This window comes from Stegodyphus dumicola, chromosome X2 (genome assembly GCF_044657685.1).
Source record: "Stegodyphus dumicola isolate Sdum_Otavi_A_Nest chromosome X2, ASM4465768v1".
NCBI lineage: Eukaryota > Metazoa > Arthropoda > Arachnida > Araneae > Eresidae > Stegodyphus > Stegodyphus dumicola.
The window spans coordinates 95967040-95985399 of NC_140781.1; the positions used below are offsets into that span (position 1 = coordinate 95967040).

At 32.2% G+C, this 18360-nt stretch overlaps 1 protein-coding gene across 4 annotated transcripts in view; it reads left to right on the forward strand.

The window, feature by feature from the left end:
• Positions 1–18360, forward strand: part of LOC118200614 (metal cation symporter ZIP14-like) — a 227741-nt gene that overhangs the window by 133560 nt on the left and 75821 nt on the right. For all 4 annotated transcript variants that reach the window (XM_085808936.1, XM_085808937.1, XM_085808935.1 and 1 more), the window contains 4 exons: positions 1897–2504; positions 11983–12208; positions 13961–14130; positions 17968–18126. In XM_085808936.1, coding sequence (XP_085665062.1) covers positions 1897–2504; positions 11983–12208; positions 13961–14130; positions 17968–18126 — 1163 coding nt within the window. The remainder of the gene's footprint in view (positions 1–1896; positions 2505–11982; positions 12209–13960; positions 14131–17967; positions 18127–18360) is intronic.

Genomic DNA, 18360 nt, shown 5'->3' on the forward strand with positions numbered 1-18360 from the left:
ACTTTTACATTACATCAGTGCAAGAAAAACTATCGACGGAATATATGCATGGGATAGCCTCAGTGAGAGCACGTGATGTTATCTGAGAACTGTTTATAGCCCATCAGTACGTAATTTAATTGTATGTAATCTGAAATATATAAATATTATTATGCCATTCGTTAAAAGAAAATTAACTACTCAAATAATCAAATAAAGTTGATCAAGCGTATAGCCATTAATCTTGTGTTTCACTTTAACTCCTGTTCATTTACAAGAGTTACTGTAAAAAGGACAAAAAAAAAGTCATTTGGAAGTGTTTAAAAAACTGATTTGACCAAATTTATTTTTCTGCTTAAACTGCTTGAACGTTCAGATAAATTGTGGAATATGTTTTTCTATTAATTATAATATTCGTTAGTCTTTTCTTTTCATACTTCTTTTAATTACCCTCGGATTAACAGTGATTTTGGGTCAAGCGTAAACATCATCCCTACTGTTTCCTAGTTAATAGGGAAGTGACTGTATATTAGTTTCAGACACTGTTTTCTACACGCAGAGTCTTTTGGAAATATGATATACTCTGGAGAAATCACTGCAAATACAGATTAAATGTTAATGCACTTTTTCTATACTACGTAGGTTTGGATATTGTTTTGAATTTTTAAGTAGTCGAAGTTCTTGTCCTGATAGTCCATTTGCTATTATTTTAGCACAGGCGCCAAATATGTATGCTTAAATATAAACAATGTACAAAAATGCTTGAAATGTAGAGGAAAATATTAAATTGTAAAGTTTACTATTATATTGTTGTCTGAAATATTACCTTAAACACGGAATGCATTTGTACTAACGTCAACACATTCACGTCAACGTAGTGCTCAGGTTATATCTTAAGTTTTTAATACGTTTCCAAAGATTTGATGAATATTTTGTTGCATTTCAAACAAGAATAAGATTTAAAGTAATAAATATGTATTCATATGCAGTTATTTCCATATTTAAATTTTCTCGATCATTTTTAAATGCTTAATTTTTGCTTAGAAATTTAATTACGTATTCGAGAGGTCCAAGGTTCGAGTCCCGGCGAGGAGAGTACACATTTTTCAGGTGTCCAGCATTTAAAAAAAATGACTGTATACGCTAAATAAAATTTTATGTAATCTTGATACGCATTAATCATATTTCTCTATATCAGTATCTAGTTCAGAATTTTTTAGCAATTCTCGAACATCTCTCCTTGCTGCAGGCAATTTCGGGTGAGTGTCATTGTCCTCCATTTCAACACTAACATCAATGTTATTCTTCCCGCAGAAAATAATATCCTCTCCAGTTCTACCATAGCATTGATGATGCAACATTTTTGAATGATCAGATTATTTCTAGTTTTGTTTTGTCCCCCCCCCCGACTAGATAAGGATTTGGTACTCACCTTAGCTAACTTAGACGGCCTAGTTTTTAGCACTTTTAATTTAATTGTATGTAATCTGAAATATATAAATATATTATGCCATTCGTTAAAAGAAAATTAACTACTCAAATAATCAAATAAAGTTGATCAAACGTATAGCCATTAATCTTGTGTTTCACTTTGTAATTGGATTACGAGACAATTTTAAATTTTAATCATACATAATGATCTTTAAATTAAAAAGTTTTCGGCTTGTATGTTAAGTTTTCAATTTTGAGTAAATTTTACTGCAAAACCTTATCTTTTGGTATGCATGGATCAGCTTACAATCAGAGATATATAGTAATATTTTCTGCAAATAGTAAATCATTTTAACTTATTAGTTTGTTAGTTGTTCTTTGATTTTCTCTGGGAGTAAAGTAGAAAAAAATGCATTTCTGTGCATGGATAACATTTGATATATTCTGAGAAGTTTTTTTTTTTTTTTTTTTTTGTTTATTTCGCAGGTTTTCAAAAATTATTAACTGATCTTCAAATGCAACGACAAAAGGAGCACGTTGATCATGAAGAATTAGAAAGTTCTTGTTTAACAGTTCTGGAAACAACTACTACTGTTGAATTTGACAGTACTATAGATAGCGAACACCAGGATATGTTGGAAATTATGGGGATACATGTCACAAACAAAAATGAAGAGACAGAATTTAAGGGAACTGAAGCAAAGAATGAGAAAACTGTACATTCCAGACCACTGAAGCCTGGAGTAACTTCGCCATATTTAATTGAAAAAAATGAAACAATAGCTACCAAACCATCGCCTCAGTCAGAAATGGAAACAACGAATATTTCAATGTTACCTCTGAAATCGAGTCAAAAAGATTCTGAGAAAAAAACAGAATTCATATTGCAAGGCACACTGAAAAATGCAACCCTCGAAAGTTCAACAATTCCTTCATCGCTTACAGATGAAGACGCTTCGCAGCCTCTACAAGTTAATAAGGTACCAGAAATAAACACGACTTTCTCAGAAACGGAGGAGAAACCTGTGCAGAGAAGAGCTCGACGCACGCCGATACCTCATCAAGGCTATAAACCTAGGAGCTTAGCTAATGAGGTAGGGAACAATTATTTTTTTCTCATTTAATGTAACATAAACATGTACTCTGTATCTTACATAAGCCCATTATGTAAGATGCAGGGTGATTCAAAAATATCTGACAATAATGTAAAGATAGGCAGAGGGAACCCAACAAGCAGATTTTGTTATGACTTCGAGCAGTATGCTTTGCTACACAAACGCGGAGCTCGCCGACATGCATTTTATCTATGAAGTGCGGAAGAAAACGGAGTAACTGCTGAGAGAAGGTACTCGGGAATCGTTCTCTATACCTCCGTTGAATAGCTGTTCTGATTCAACCCCATGCATAAAATGAATGTCGGTGAACTCCGCTTTTAAGTAAGGACACATACCCCTTCGAAATTATTGCCGAGATTGATGATTTACGGTGACTGAACGCTTATTTACAGCTCAGCTCTGCCTTTTATTCCCCTCAACACGCCATTTTCGCACATGCATTCCATTACAAATTCTGCTAAATTTGATCCGTTTTACCTGCTTGTACATTTTACCAGATGTCTTCTTTGAATCACCGCGCGCGCGCGCGTGTGTGTGTAAAATAAAAATATGAAAGCAAACTACTAATTTTGACTTTGCAATAGCCCTTTTATTCTTTGCTTTAATTTGTGTACTTCCCCTTTCCATCTTTTACATACCGATGATGATGTAGCTAATTCGGAACTTAAAATTTCTAGAGCCGAAACCTTTCTAAAAACTTCCATACTGGATAACTGCGAACTGCTTTCTGCATCTCGGCGTAGCTAGACTGCTGCTTGCTGCTTCTCTTCTTACCGCAAAGCTATCAAAAATGTAAATTTTTTGAATCAGACACGATTAAAATGCCAACTTAATTGCGGCCGCAAATGTCAGTTGAAATAAGAATGAATATTTAATCCCCTCGGCTGCCAAGTTTGCTCTTCATTACGCATCAAAATTTACACTATCAATATTATACACACTCACAAGAAAGGTAACAACGATCATAAGCCATGAGCCATATAACATAACCTTATCACATAAATCTTACAACTTTATGGTTGCAAAGTTAAACCTAATTTGCGATTAATTTCACTATTAACTCTTTTTATTCCGACGAATTGTCGTCTTCACTACTTCACAGAAAGTCTAACTAAATTTCAGTAACAAAGTCCAGAATTGAAACTTAATTAAAATATTCATTAGTCTACACCTTGTGATTTGCGACTTAAAACTAATAAATAAAAGCCGTTGTTACTAGGATGTTTGAGGAACTCAAATATTTAAATCTGTAAAACACACATTGTAACGTTCAGGCACACCGCCTTGGTTCCGTTAGTGTATGTTTCAACCACACAAAGTTGCAAAATCCTCTCACCAATGCGCAAGATACCTAGGCAGGTGGCTTTCTGTCTCGGGGATAATAACTATACTGAGTGGTTATCACAGTAATGTCTCCAATTTACAATTTCGCTTTCTACTTAAATTAATCTGCATTCTAATGAAGGTTACCAGAAGAAGTAGGAGGTGCAGAAAGTGAATTAACGTAAAAGTAACATAATTACATAGTTAAAACAAACCTTATAAGCTGTTTCTATGTTACCGTTGAAATATTCTGTTATTTCATAGAATGTCTAGTTATGTCATGAAATATCTGATCAAGTTAGTTAAAGCTTCTAATAAATTATAATTCCACGCTTTAACTAGTTATTTCATAAAATAACAATCGACACCCTATTGAAGTGTAAAATAGCTGACAGGATTCAACCTGCCTGTTAATATAAACTATTCTGTTGCAATATATAGTATGATTTTAAGCTCCGAATGCAATCATTTACACACAGTGTTTTGACAATTAATAATAATTTGCTAAACTTAATATGTCGATAGTACTTAACATGGATACTTCTTAATATGTAGATATTAGTTATGTTACTTAATATGCGGATATTATATGAAACTTCTGTGGGGCATACACTCTGTATCTCACTACCTGAAGCTGATAGTGGTCTAGGTGACGCCAAATCTGTTTTTGCTGTTGTCATGAAAATAACCAAAGAATGAGTTTTTTTTTCCATTGGGAACAAGATACGGTCGCATAAAACTGATCGCATTTCAACGTCTGTGAAATAAAAACTAAGTAACATCGAAGAACTACAGGATATAGAGAAATCGCTCCAGTCGCTGCAGGATCTAGAAAATTTTTCTTTAAAATTCTCTAAAATTCTCTTCTTTATCTAAAATTAGATTCTCTCTCTCGTTATCTAAGCTCCCTTAATTTGCATATTTTGGAGCAGACGAAGCAGTAGAATAGCAGGAAAGATTCAATGTAAACGATATGCTAATTAAGACACACCTTACATACCGGTCGCGGACACTTAGCCGACGAGACACTTAACCGACACCAGTTAGCCGACAGGACATTTAGCCGACACGGACACTTAGCCGACATGGACACTTAGCCGACAGGGCATTTAGCCGACACGGACACTTAGCCGACAAGACATTTATCCGGCAAAGACAGTTAGCCGACAGGACATTAAGCCGACAATGAGTCTCGCTATTCCCAATGCTTTCAGATTTCTAATACTTTCACATTTCATTACTATTTTGCTCAACACATCACACTACATTCATTCCCGTATAAAGTCGTTTCGCTCCTCCCACTAATAAAATTTCCCTTTCCCTGTCAAGAAGTCATGGAGGTAAGAAAGGGAGGAGGGGCCATTCCGCGCTAGAAGTGAAGCACTGCTTTGAAGCTTGGGTCACCAGACGGGGTGTTGTTTGTTTACATTCAGAAGCTCGCTTGACAAGATTCTGGTAGTATTTCGACACACGACAGTTCCATAGAAATCGAAAAAGGGACACTCTCGCATGAAAGAAACATTCATAGTCTAATGGATAATGGCAATTTGTATAGTTTACTGACATTTACGCAAAAATCACATCTTGGTTATTTTTCGATAAATAACAACAGCGATTTTGATTATGAATTTGTTTTATAAAATTCTAAGCTGTTGCACTACAAAAATATAGATTTTAAGAAAATTGCTAAAAGAGATCTGCCAAAATTTATTTTCTAGAAGATTTGAAAAGTTTGAAACTTGATGGCTAAATGTAAATATAAAATTATGTATGTTAAAATATTTGTAATTAGGCACATAGGTCAGAGTAAGTTTTATTAAATAGAGTAACGCATGCAAGGGCTATCTGCCTAAAGAGAGAGATGCCATCGTGGAGGAATTTTGAAGAAAAACTGACCTTTGAGTGGGTATTAAAAATAATACGTATAATTTTCGTTCAAATTATATTCATATATATTTTTTATGTAAAACTTTCGGGTGTATGCTAAATTAGTGTAAATTACTTTACACGAAAAATATAGTGAATGCACAGAAATTAAAGATTTGCACATGCCGGAAATGATAAATAGGAAATATGTATGGGTATTTATGCATGTGCTTGCAAAAAGCATGTATCTGCCTTTGACAAAATACTTAAATATTCATTAAATTATTTATAAATGTATTTGAAATGAAGAATTTATTCCCTTATAAACAACTGTGAAAGTACTGTGAAGAAATCTAATGATTAAATGTATCTAATTTATAATGATTATAAATGTTATCTAAATATATAATAACCTTAATATTGAATTGTAAACATAAATTGAAATCCTGTTGACAAATACGTTATAAAACTATTTAAGCAAGAATTGTTTGCATTGGAAAGCAATATGTTAAAAGGTATTGTAAAGCAAATGCTATGAGATGCGCACTTAAGAACGTAATAAAGAGTTTTGGAATATGTATTGTTGAAATGAAGGGTAAAAAAAAAAATCTGATAAGTATAATTAAAAGAATTATTCCCTTTACATTTTATAATAACTCAGTTACAAGTTTTAAATAATACTTAAAAAAAAAAAAAAAAAACTTATTTTATTCCCTTTCAGAAATGTTCAGAGAAAGTCAAATACTATTTAATTCCTAATAATTCTCTAATTTAAAATGAACTGAATAGAGCATTAATTATAAATTGACTTACATTTTTCGATTTAAAAGAAGCCAAAAAATCATGTCATATTTAAGAAAGTATTTTATGAAGAAGCTCTATAAATAGAAAAGAAATAATGCATAATTTTAATATTAATAATACAATAAACTTTGATCTTAATTTTTGTACCTTAACCGAATAAAACCGAATTACCTTAATTTTTTTTCCTAATGTAATTAACGAAAACTTTTGAAAATATTTCATTCAAATTAAACAATTCTGAGAAAACTGTCCTGTGAAAAGTATAGCATTTAATTCCGTTCAGAATGAAATGTTTAAAAATATGTTGTTTTCACATACTTAGGACTCTGAAGTGTTGTAGAAAAAGAAAATATATACATTTATATGTATATTTGCGACGTAATTACAAAATATTTACACCCGAACGCGTCAAATCCCATAGAACTCAATGGTAAATGACCCAATGTTTTGGTCACCACGTAGGGATCGCCGGTGCTTCAGAGCAGGGTACGGAGAAACTTGTTTAGGGCGACTCCTTCTTACTTCCTACCTCCATGCAAGAAGTAGCTCTACTCCTCGCCACATTCGAACAATTTTTTTTTTTTTTTTTAATGCTATTTACACTTTAGACATCGTATATTTATTAATTTATAGTGCTCCGGCGCGGGAATTCGGGCCTCGTGGCTTCAGGCCACCTAACAGAAATAGGTTTGGTTTCGTTTGCTTTATGTAATTAAACTGTTTCCTGTGCAAATACATTACTCTTAATTAAAATCAAAGGAGGAAAAAAAAATTATGCCACACTTAATTAGCTAAAATCTGAATGCCACACTTAATTAGCTAAAACCTGAGTAATATTCATATCGCAAACCGTGACTTTAATAAATTACATCTACAACGGTTTGTTATACAACGCTCAGATGAATTCGTATTCAATTATGCGATAATCAATGCTTCACTGAACCACCACAGCTTTAGGCTATAACTATATGGGGTGCTGATGACCTGACAATGACCCGCTGGACACCCCTCTGTTTTTACCATGGAGGTAGGAAAGGGAGAAGGGGCCATTCCGCGCTAGAAGTGAAGCACTGCTTTGAAGCTTGGGTCACCAGGCGGGGTGTTCTTTGTTTACATTCAGAAGCTCGCTTGACAAGATTCTGGTAGTATTTCGACACACGACAGTTCCATAGAAATCGAAAAAGGGACACTCTCGCATGAAAGAAACATTCATAGTGTGATGGATAATAGCAATTTGTATAGTTTACTGACATTTACGCAAAAATCACATCTTGGTTATTTTTCGATAACTAACAACAGCGATTTTGATTATGAATTTGTTTTATAAAATTCTAAGCTCTTGCACTACAAAAATATAGATTTTAAGAAAATTGCTAAAAGAGATCTGCCAAAATTTATTTTCTAGAAGATTTGAAAAGTTTGAAACTTGATGGCTAAATGTAAATATAAAATTATGTATGTTAAAATATTTGTAATTAGGCACATAGGTCAGAGTAAGTTTTATTAAATAGAGTAACGCATGCAAGGGCTACCTGCCTAAAGAGAGAGATGCCATCGTGGAGGAATTTTGAAGAAAAACTGACCTTTGAGTGGGTATTAAAAATAATACTTATAATTTTCATTCAAATTATATTCATATATATTTTTTATGTAAAACTTTCGGGTGTATGCTAAATTAGTGTAAATTACTTTACACGAAAAATATAGTGAATGCACAGAAATTAAAGATTTGAACATGCCGGAAATGATAAATAGGAAATATGTACGGGTATTTATGCATGTGCTTGCAAAAAGCATGTATCTGCCTTTGACAAAATACTTAAATATTCATTAAATTATTTATAAATGTATTTGAAATGAAGAATTTATTCACTTATAAACAACTGTGAAAGTACTGTGAAGAAATCTAATGATTAAATGTATCTAATTTATAATGATTATAAATGTTATCTAAATATATAATAACCTTAATATTGAATTGTAAACATAAATTGAAATCCTGTTGACAAATACGTTATAAAACTATTTAAGTAAGAATTCTTCGTATTGTAAAGCAATCTGTAAAAGTTACTGTAAAGCAAATGCTATAAGATGCGCACTTAAGAACGTAACAAAGAGTTTTGGAATATGTATTGTTGAAATGAAGGGTAAAAAAAAAAAGAAATCTGATAAGTATAATTAAAAGAATTATTCCCTTTACATTTTATAATAACTCAGTTACAAGTTTTAAATAATACTTAAAAAAAAATAAAAAAAATAAAATTATTTTATTCCCTTTCAGAAATGTTCAGAGAGAGTCAAGTACTGTTTAAAGTATTTCGCTAATTCCTAATAATTCTCTAATTTAAAATGAACCGAATAGAGCATTAATTATAAATTGACTTACATTTTTCGATTTAAAAGAAGCCAAAAAATCATGTCATATTTAAGAAAGTATTTTAGGAAGAAGCTCTATAAATAGAAAAGAAATAATGCATAATTTTAATATTAATAATACAATAAACTTTGATCTTAATTTTTGTACCTTAACCGAATAAAATCGAATTACCTTAATTTTTTTTTCTAATGTAATTAACGAAAACTTGTGAAAATATTTCATTCAAATTAAACCATTCTGAGAAAACTGTCCTGTGAAAAGTATAGCATTTAATTCCGTTCAGAATGAAATGTTGTTTAAAAATATGTTGTTTTCACATACTTAGGACTCTGAAGTGTTGTAGAAAAAAAAATATATACATTTATATGTATATTTGCGACGTAATTACAAAATATTTACACCCGAACGCGTCAAATCCCATAGAACTCAATGGTAAATGACCCAATATTTTGGTCACCACGTAGGGATCGCCGGTGCTTCAGAGCAAGGTACGGAGAAACTTGTTTAGGGCGACTCCTTCTTACTTCCTACCTCCATGGTTTTTACCATGGAGGTAGCAGGACTTTAAAGAGAAGGGCTAACTCATAAGAGCTTTTTCCTCTGAAACAGGCATGAAGGTAGGAAGTTAGACTCCTTTCTTACCTCCATAGAAACAGGCAGTGGGGAGTGATGACGTAGCCATGATGACACTGAGCGCGGAGATGCAACTGACAACATAGAAATTAGCGGTTTCAAATCTGAAGAACCAGCGTTTAAAATGAGCTGCGTGTGAACGATAGCTATAATTTAGGGTGTATGTAATTATGGCAAAGCCAGAGGGCTATCTGCCTAAGGGGGAGGGATACCTTCGTAGAGCACTTTCTAAGGAAAACGGGCTTGTATACATGCTACTCATGGGGAAAACCACGAAAACACCCATGCAGCCTGTCCGTTCACGGGATTCGAAATTAGGACCGAACTACCAGTGTTCAGCGACTCTACTCCTCGGCCGCTGCTGAGCCTAACAGAAATAGATTGCTCGTTTTACTTAATATAAAACCAGTCTCTTCCAATGAAAATTGCCTTTTTAGGCTAGACGTTTATAAATGCATTCAGGAAAATGGGCACAAAAATTTTTCCTATTACCATGTAGCTAAACCAAAAGCGAGAAAGAGAAGGAATGAAAAAGAAAAAAAAAAAGTAATGAAAAATGAAATAAAAATTTATAAATTTTTAACAGATATTGAGAAAAGTTACATTTTATTAGAAAAACATTAATATAATGTATTATATTGAAAATTAGACATCGCAACTTTCAAAACAGAGTACGTAATATTATATACAAATAATTAAGAAAAGATAATTTCTGTTTATGTTTTTACAGTGTACTAAAATATGCACCATCCAATTCCGGTAGTTAATACTCAAAATACATCCGCGCAACCCCAGCACGATCCAAATCATTTAGTAGGCGCAGTTAGAAAATAAGAGTGGAGTCGCATCAGCGACGTTTTCGATATATGAAAAGTGAAAAATGCAGTTTTTGCGGAAGTGTATTCATTTCTGAATAAAACAAAACCTTAAAGAATATTTTACTTCTAAATTAAACATTATGCACCAGTTTAGTGCTATAAACATTAACCTAAGTAACTATTTTAAGTGAGAGGCGTGGTCAATAAAATGTTACAGAATTTTTATCTCAAGAATTTTGCCATGAACTGCCTATTATAGAGGTCACAAATAATTTAAAACTTTCCTCGTCTTAAAAATTCTCTTTTTTTTAATTATTTTTATAACAAAATAAACTATATTTGCTAAACTAACCCTTCACCACCAATGTTTCTATAAAAAGTATAATCCAAGAATAAAAATAAGTTTTTATTGCATTATTCAGATTTTTATGGTAGGGAAAGGAAATTTCAGTAGTGGGAGGAGCGAAACGATTTTATACGGGAAAGAATGTAACATGATGTCTTGAGTAAAACAGTAATAAAACGTAAAAGTATTAGAAATCTGAAAGCATTAGGAAGAGCGACATTGGAAAATTAATATCATTAAATAAACAAGAAAAATAATTATTGATGTAAAAGTGTTCAAAGGAACCCAGTTTTTTAAATGAAGAAGCTTTACAAATCATTTTTGAAGATCCCATATTAAAGTGCATTTAAGTGACCTTCGTACTTAGCTAAAAAATTATTTTTTCCTTTCGAAAATTAATTCATATTCCCCGACGAGAAATTTCGTCGTTCGGCCAATATACACCAAACAGCACGATGCATATCAAACAATACTAAATTAACACAAGAATTAAAAGCACATATGAGATTTTTAAGAATCGAAAAATGGATTTTGCTGATAGGTTAAATAAATGGCTTAAATATTGAACTTACGGAGAAGTCGAGAAACTTCGTAATTCATAGTAAGTTTAAATAATTATTAGGTACGTGTTAGCTAAATGTCACTGTCGGCTTAGTGTTCTGACTAAATGTCTTGACAGTTAAGTGTCTCCTAGCTAAATGTCCTGTCGGCTAACAGGACATTTAACTGTCCGTGTTGACTAAATGTCCTGTCGGCTAAGTGTCCTTGTCGGCTAACTGTCCCTGTCTGCTAAATGAACTGTCGGCTAAATGTACTGTCAGCTAACTGGTGTCGGTTAAGTGGTCGGACCCTTACATACATGTATATAACATTCATATTAAAGTTTCATTTAAAACAATATTAAAACATTGATCAATAACATGTACGGTGGAAATAACATGATTTTATCAACATTTTATATTTGAGACTAAATGTAAGATCCACAGGTGTACTTAAGGGGATGTTTATGCGTTTATCTCCCCATACGCAAGCCCTTTTAGTTCCCTTTCCACTCAATACCCAAGCCCTGTTAATTTTTAATATTCAGCTATGTGATTAATTATACGAGCAAAACACTGTTGTGTTACATATTCTACAGGGAAGTCCTGTTTTGCAAGCAGAGAGATAATTTTTTTAATCGCCTAATAGAAGGTTTTTCAAAAGTAAATGCAGTCATTTTTCTGTATTAATTGTTGCAGATTTCCTTATATACTAAGCAAATATTCATTTTTCAATGTTTCATTTTTCTAGTGCTTGACACCATATGCTTTGCTTAAACAATTTTCGATTTCTGCTGATGACGCTATAACACAGGAAGAGTTTATAGAGATTTGTCCTGCCTTAGTACAACAAGCAGTCAGTGGAGTATGCAAGATCAAAACGACGGAACTGGCTGATTTTAAGACAGCTGAAGTGAGCGATGCATCAGTAAACGCTAGTTCCATCGAGAGTGATGTTACAAGCCCTTCAAAATATAGTAAGTTTCCCATATGTAAAGTAAGTCCGGAAATTTTGAGTAAAAACATTACAAGAAATGATTTAAAAGGATATTCTTATGGTTGCAATTAGTTAGGATCATTAAACTAGAATATAAAATTTACGAATATAATCAGCTCTCGAATTTCCGGGATAATACCGAAGGCGGTTAATGATTAACTCAAAAACTTAAACTGCTAATTAAAAAACATTGCAGTTAATCAGAGTGCAGTTAAAGAGAACACAGCAGAGAGACCCGTTTTAGAAATAACAGATTATAAGCTTTTATAATGAACATTTTGTGATTAACAGATTGTATAATTGGCATTTTATATAGTTTACCCACTTACAGTAACCTATAAGGTATTTCTCCCGCTTTCTTGGGATGCCTTCTAGGTGTAGTGGTCTGCAGGCTCGGCGCGTATTCCAGAGGTCCGCGGTTCGATTCCCGGTGAAGGCGTTGCGAATTTTTCAATTCTCCTGCTTCCAAAAAAACACCTAATGTCTCTACAAACCTATTTTACAATAATATATTATTACTATTATATAGTTTTTTCCTGCATTTTCAAAAAAAAATTAATCAGGAATATAAACTCGGTATCCAAATCCGAAAGATCACACTATAAATAATGAAAAATAAACATAATTAGAAATGAAGAACCCAGGTTATAAATGAAATTAAAGAACAATATTTGCGAGAAAATTTAAACAATATAGAATTCGTACTCACGTAAAAAGCCAGTACGTTTTGTTTTTTAATGTACAGTGTTTATAAATTTTTGATAGTTTTCAATTAAATTATTCACTGTTGTGGATAAAAGCAATTCCAGAATTATGAGATCGACTGCTATCAGCCCACGCATTTTCTTTTTGCACTTCCTTTTTGTAGTTTTAAATCTTCTTTATGTGGTAGTAATCTGGCTGTGATAGTACTTTTTTGTATCGTTCTGTTTTTTTTTTTTTTTTTTTTTTTTTTTTAAAAGCTTATTTTTCAAATGGAACAGAAGCACGCCAATGTAAAATTTTTAAATTAGGCAAAGAAAAGACATGCGACCTTATTTTAAAATAAACATTTTGAATGAAACTTTTATCGATTTCGAGAGCGATCCAGTTCAAATAATAAAGGCGATTTAAGTAATTAAGACGCTGGACGATATAACAGCGAGACCCATCAGCGATAGCTATTGAAAGCTCTCTCTTGAAGTCAAGAAATCTGTCCTTTAATACGTAAATTAATCTACATATTGATGAGAGCCAGTGAAAGCAGAAGTGAATAGTAAAAGAAAAAATAATAATATAACTCGTTAACAAACATAAAACTCTACATATTAATGCGTGATGTACATTTTCCCTTCATATTTTGCACTCACTTTGAACGGATAATGTTTAATTCCACTAATCGGAATTTCATTCTGAAAGTGAAGCAGAATTTGTAAATTTTAAGACTAGCACTATTTTAGGTATAGAAATTTAGTGTGACGGATTTTTATTTCAGTTTTAGCGTTTTTAAAGTCTTGTAAAGGTATTTTAAACTTAACGATATCGCCGTAGAACACAGTAAAAAACAACCGTAAAAGGACAGATTAGGATAAAAAGTGTCAACACATGTTTTTTATTGCGTTTATTTTGATGACGACAAATATTATGAGCTCAATCAGATTTGGCGAGATTTTTAATAATCTTGTATAATTAATAGAAACCAAGCATTATATCATAATACCCGTTTTGACTTTATTTCCTGTTTTTTTTTTAGGTATTACATATGCTGTAGCTGCAGATACGGTGATAACATTGTTAAGTTTTCTTGGAATTATCTTGATACCAGTTATGAATAAAGGAGTTTATAGTTACATTAGTCAACTTTTTGTTGGACTCGCATTTGGAACTATGTTAGGAGACGTTACAATTCACATTATACCCCAGGTAATAGTTTTGTACTTTACATTTTGATTACTGTACATATTGATTGTTAATATATTTTAGAAATTTTTTAATTTTTCATTTATACTCTAGTTCTGCTAATTACGCAAATGTCAAAATTGAGATATATGTTACTATTGTGTTCTGGATTACCATGTTCTCTTAAAGTTTCTCTCTAGCAGCATAAAGTTTTCGCATCACTGAAACGTCACTATTGATGCTTTCTTAAATAAATTACCACGGAGAGATTTTTAAATACACTTATTATCATTAATTAAGGAAAACTTACAAAAATGACGACTGCTCAAAAAATTACATGTAGAATTTAATTAAACTGACCCACAGTTGTACAATACATAGTAAGGTATAGAATATCATGAAATTAAATTACCATACAATTATGGTGTTACAGAAATCAGCATGTGTATGAAATGAACAAATCGAATGTATAAGTTTAGTACAGGATGAATGCCTCCGATCTCTTCTAGAAGCAATATAACACATGCAGCTATGTGCGACGCTGTCAATTATGCAGTCTGTCAGTTCCGTAGGAAATGAGAGCCATTCTTCTTGCAAAGCAGCTGTAGGCATGGCAAGGGTCTGAAGAGGAGGCTTGAGAGCATCTATACGTCTTCTTTAAAGCATCCCACACATGCTCGATAGAATTCAGGTCCGGTGATCGAGCTGGCCACTTCATGTGCTGAATTGTTTGCTGCTGAAGATAATCATCCGCGCTGTTAGCCCTATGCGGTCTAGCGTTGTCGACCTGCAGCAGGAAATTATCCCCTATTCCCCCAATCTCATATTATAATTAACAGAAAAATACTGTTATCAGTTTACCCGTATTTTCAGGCAGTTTTAGCTGAGAAGTAAGTCCATTTGGATGCTCATTAAATCAGTATCCGAAGTTATCTACTATCTGTCGAGAACGCGCATAACTCCCTCTTTTTTCTGTTTTTTCCTTTCTTCACGGGGCCGTACAGTGATCGAAGCAAGTATTCATACACCATGCATAAAAAATTTAAATCAATTTAATAAACATCATGCTAATGTGCAGGTATAATTTGAATACGTTTTAAAAGATTGGAACTATAGAAAATAAGTATCGTTCTGACAGAGCATCGAAGCTAAGCAAGGGAGACGAACGATAAATTTAAAGAAAAGATTGGAATTGTAGAAAATAAGTATCGTTCTGACAAAGCATCGAAGGGAGACAAACAATAAATTTAATTTGTGTACAGTTTCTGAGACTTAACTGCCGTGGCAATACCAATTTTAAAGCAAGGCTGTCGAAACAATAGGAAAGACAAACACATTAATGATGCACTTCCATAAACGCAGCACCTTATGAATTCCACTCTTAATATGTTTAATATAGTAACTTATCTGATGATCTAGTCTACATTTCATGAATTGATGTTAAGATTATTTTTATCTCCATGTGTTAGTTCTCATGTTAGTTAAATAAGAAACTGTTATTTTTAATGCAAAAACTTTGCTAAAATGACGGCTTGTTTTAAAAATGATTGTATTTATAAAAGTTTACAAGCCGGTAATTTTAGCAAATTTTTTGCTACTGTAGTTTGATGCATAGGCTCATTTATGAGTTCTTAAAAATAATTCGATCGTATTTCTTTATTCTTTATGAATATTGACTTAAATCAACTGAAAATATTATTTCCTTATTCTTTATGAATATTGACTTAAATCAACTTAAAATATTATTTCTTTATTTTGTTTACTATAGATCAGGAATTCACAACCTTTTCCTTACATTAACCCCTTTTAAAAGAATGCTTTTCTTTACCGACTCCCTTATATTTTTCTCTATAATATATAATATAATCAGTACAAATAATTACACACACAAGCAATAGTAAAACACAATTATGGAGGTATAATAGTGGAAAAGGTGGACAGCAGGAAGCGATGTTTGGAAACCTGTACATAATTGATAGTGTTTTGAATTAGTATGGTTATTTGAACATTTAAGAAACAAATTTCGAAAGAAGTGCTAAAAAGCTATGCCTTTCTGGAAGTTTTTACTTTTAAGAAGAAAATAATCCTAATCACAAAGTTTGAATTGTGAAGAAATGGTTTCTATAGAATACAGCACACAATTTAGAAACTCCACTGTACTCACCAGCAATGAATCCAATCGCACATACGTGGCAAGAAAGGGAAAGAAAAACTTCAGAAGTGCTCAATATCAAACAAACATGACCTTCAGCACCATTTAATACGAAAATTCGGGGGGGGGAGGAGACAAGGCATTACGCTTGAATTTGGTCAATTCATTGTTTAATATAGTCAAACCATTTTGATGCAAAAGGATATTGCACAAAGTACTGAAATGTTTGCTTTGTTTTAACACGAGCGTAATGTTATGTATATGAATACTTTCTTCTATTGATTTTTTTTTATTATATGCGAACTTCATTTTTCATTTTATTGCATGTCTATGTTTATTGTGTCAAACCCATGCTGAAATAATTTTCAGTGATAACTTCGTTCATTTAAATATGAATCAGGATATTTAAATTTAAAATTCTTAATAAAATCTTAAAATGTTTCCAATCAAACTTTTTCCCCTCACTCCATGCCGTTTGTTTTTACTTACATTATAAGGTATTTCTCCCGCCTTCTTAGTATACTTTCGTACTGTAGTCGTCAGCACACTCGGTGCGTATTCGAGAGGTGCGAGGTTCAAGTCCCGGCGAGGGCATTGCTCATTTTTCATGTCTCCTGCTTCGAAATAATAACCTAATGTCTCTACAACGTTACTCTTGTACGGCAATTTGCTTTTAAGAGATTGCTTTAATAATTTTTATATATTCCGGATTACGTACAATTAAATTGCGTATTGTTGTGGATGCAGACAATTCTCAGATACTGTAACATCATCTATTCTCACAGCTGTTATTGTCGTAAATTTTTCTTTCTCTTTTTGTATCTCCCATAGACAGTTTTGCTTTATGCTGTTGTTTTGTGATTCTAGCTTTTCTATCATTCCGCAATGAGAAAACTCGATTTCTTTTTTTTTTCTTAAACACGGTTTCATTAATCCATAACTCTATTAATCGGAAGCTGACCGTGTCATTAAAAAGGAGAAAAGAATCAAAATTATCGAGAAGTACATAGATTGTTTTTCTAAGTTTGGCGTGCAACATTATAAACAAAATGATTTTAAAATTTAAAAGCAAGTTATGAAAGACACTTTGCCAAAAAAATGGCAACAGCTGTGAGAAATAACAGTTTTAATGCTGTAGTAGCATAAGATAATGTAATGTAACATCATGTTACAGAAGAAAATCTACGCGTTTTTCAATGTAATGTATCAGTCATCCATTTTAATGGAAATCTTGTTTTCATGTAATGGTGTTTGGCAGCATTATCAGCATTTGACTGATTTATTAGCATCAGTTAAAAAATGGGTAATACGATATTTATTTTAGGTATGCATTTTGACGGCAAACGTTTCATTTGTTTATTTTATTTATTTATTTTAAAATATAAGTTTTTGAACGCTAAATTTCTCGTAAAATATCATTATTTCTTCAGTGATGGTCTAGAAAATTCTGCATTTTTTTTAGGGGGGGGGCAGTATTATTGTGTCAATGTAAGGAGAACAAAATGTTACTTGCATAGGTGAAAGCTCCGCTAAAGTTTTGATAGGTTATCTAATTACGTACAGAAAATTTCTGTGACTTGTAATAATTTTAATAAGATTATTACTTTATTATTACTGTGTGCATTAATTTATATTTCCAAATATATATTCTTTTTCAGCTTTTGTTCGCAAAACGATACACAATTCTAATTTAAGTTCTTGTTTTTCAGTACTTAGGTGCACATGCTCATGAAGAAGCGAAAGAATTTTCTTGGAGTCACGCATTCCCTGAAACATCTCTATTACAAATTACCTTTATGTTTACAATATATAGTTTTGTACTTTTCTCCAACACCTTTGCGATGTTTACAAAGGATAAAAGACATGAAGTTAAGAATACTTCTTTTTATGATAAATTTTATATTAATGTAAACTTTCTTATTATTTTCTGTTTGAACTTGTTTTTGTGTCTTGGGGAAATTTTGTTTCGTTTAAGAATGTACTTTAAAAATAGAAAAACTATTTTTAGATTATTTGCAAATGCGTATTTAAGTATCTCATTCATATTCAGTAATTGGGTTTAATTCGTCGAATATAGTTACTGAATCCTGAATAATTTGTGG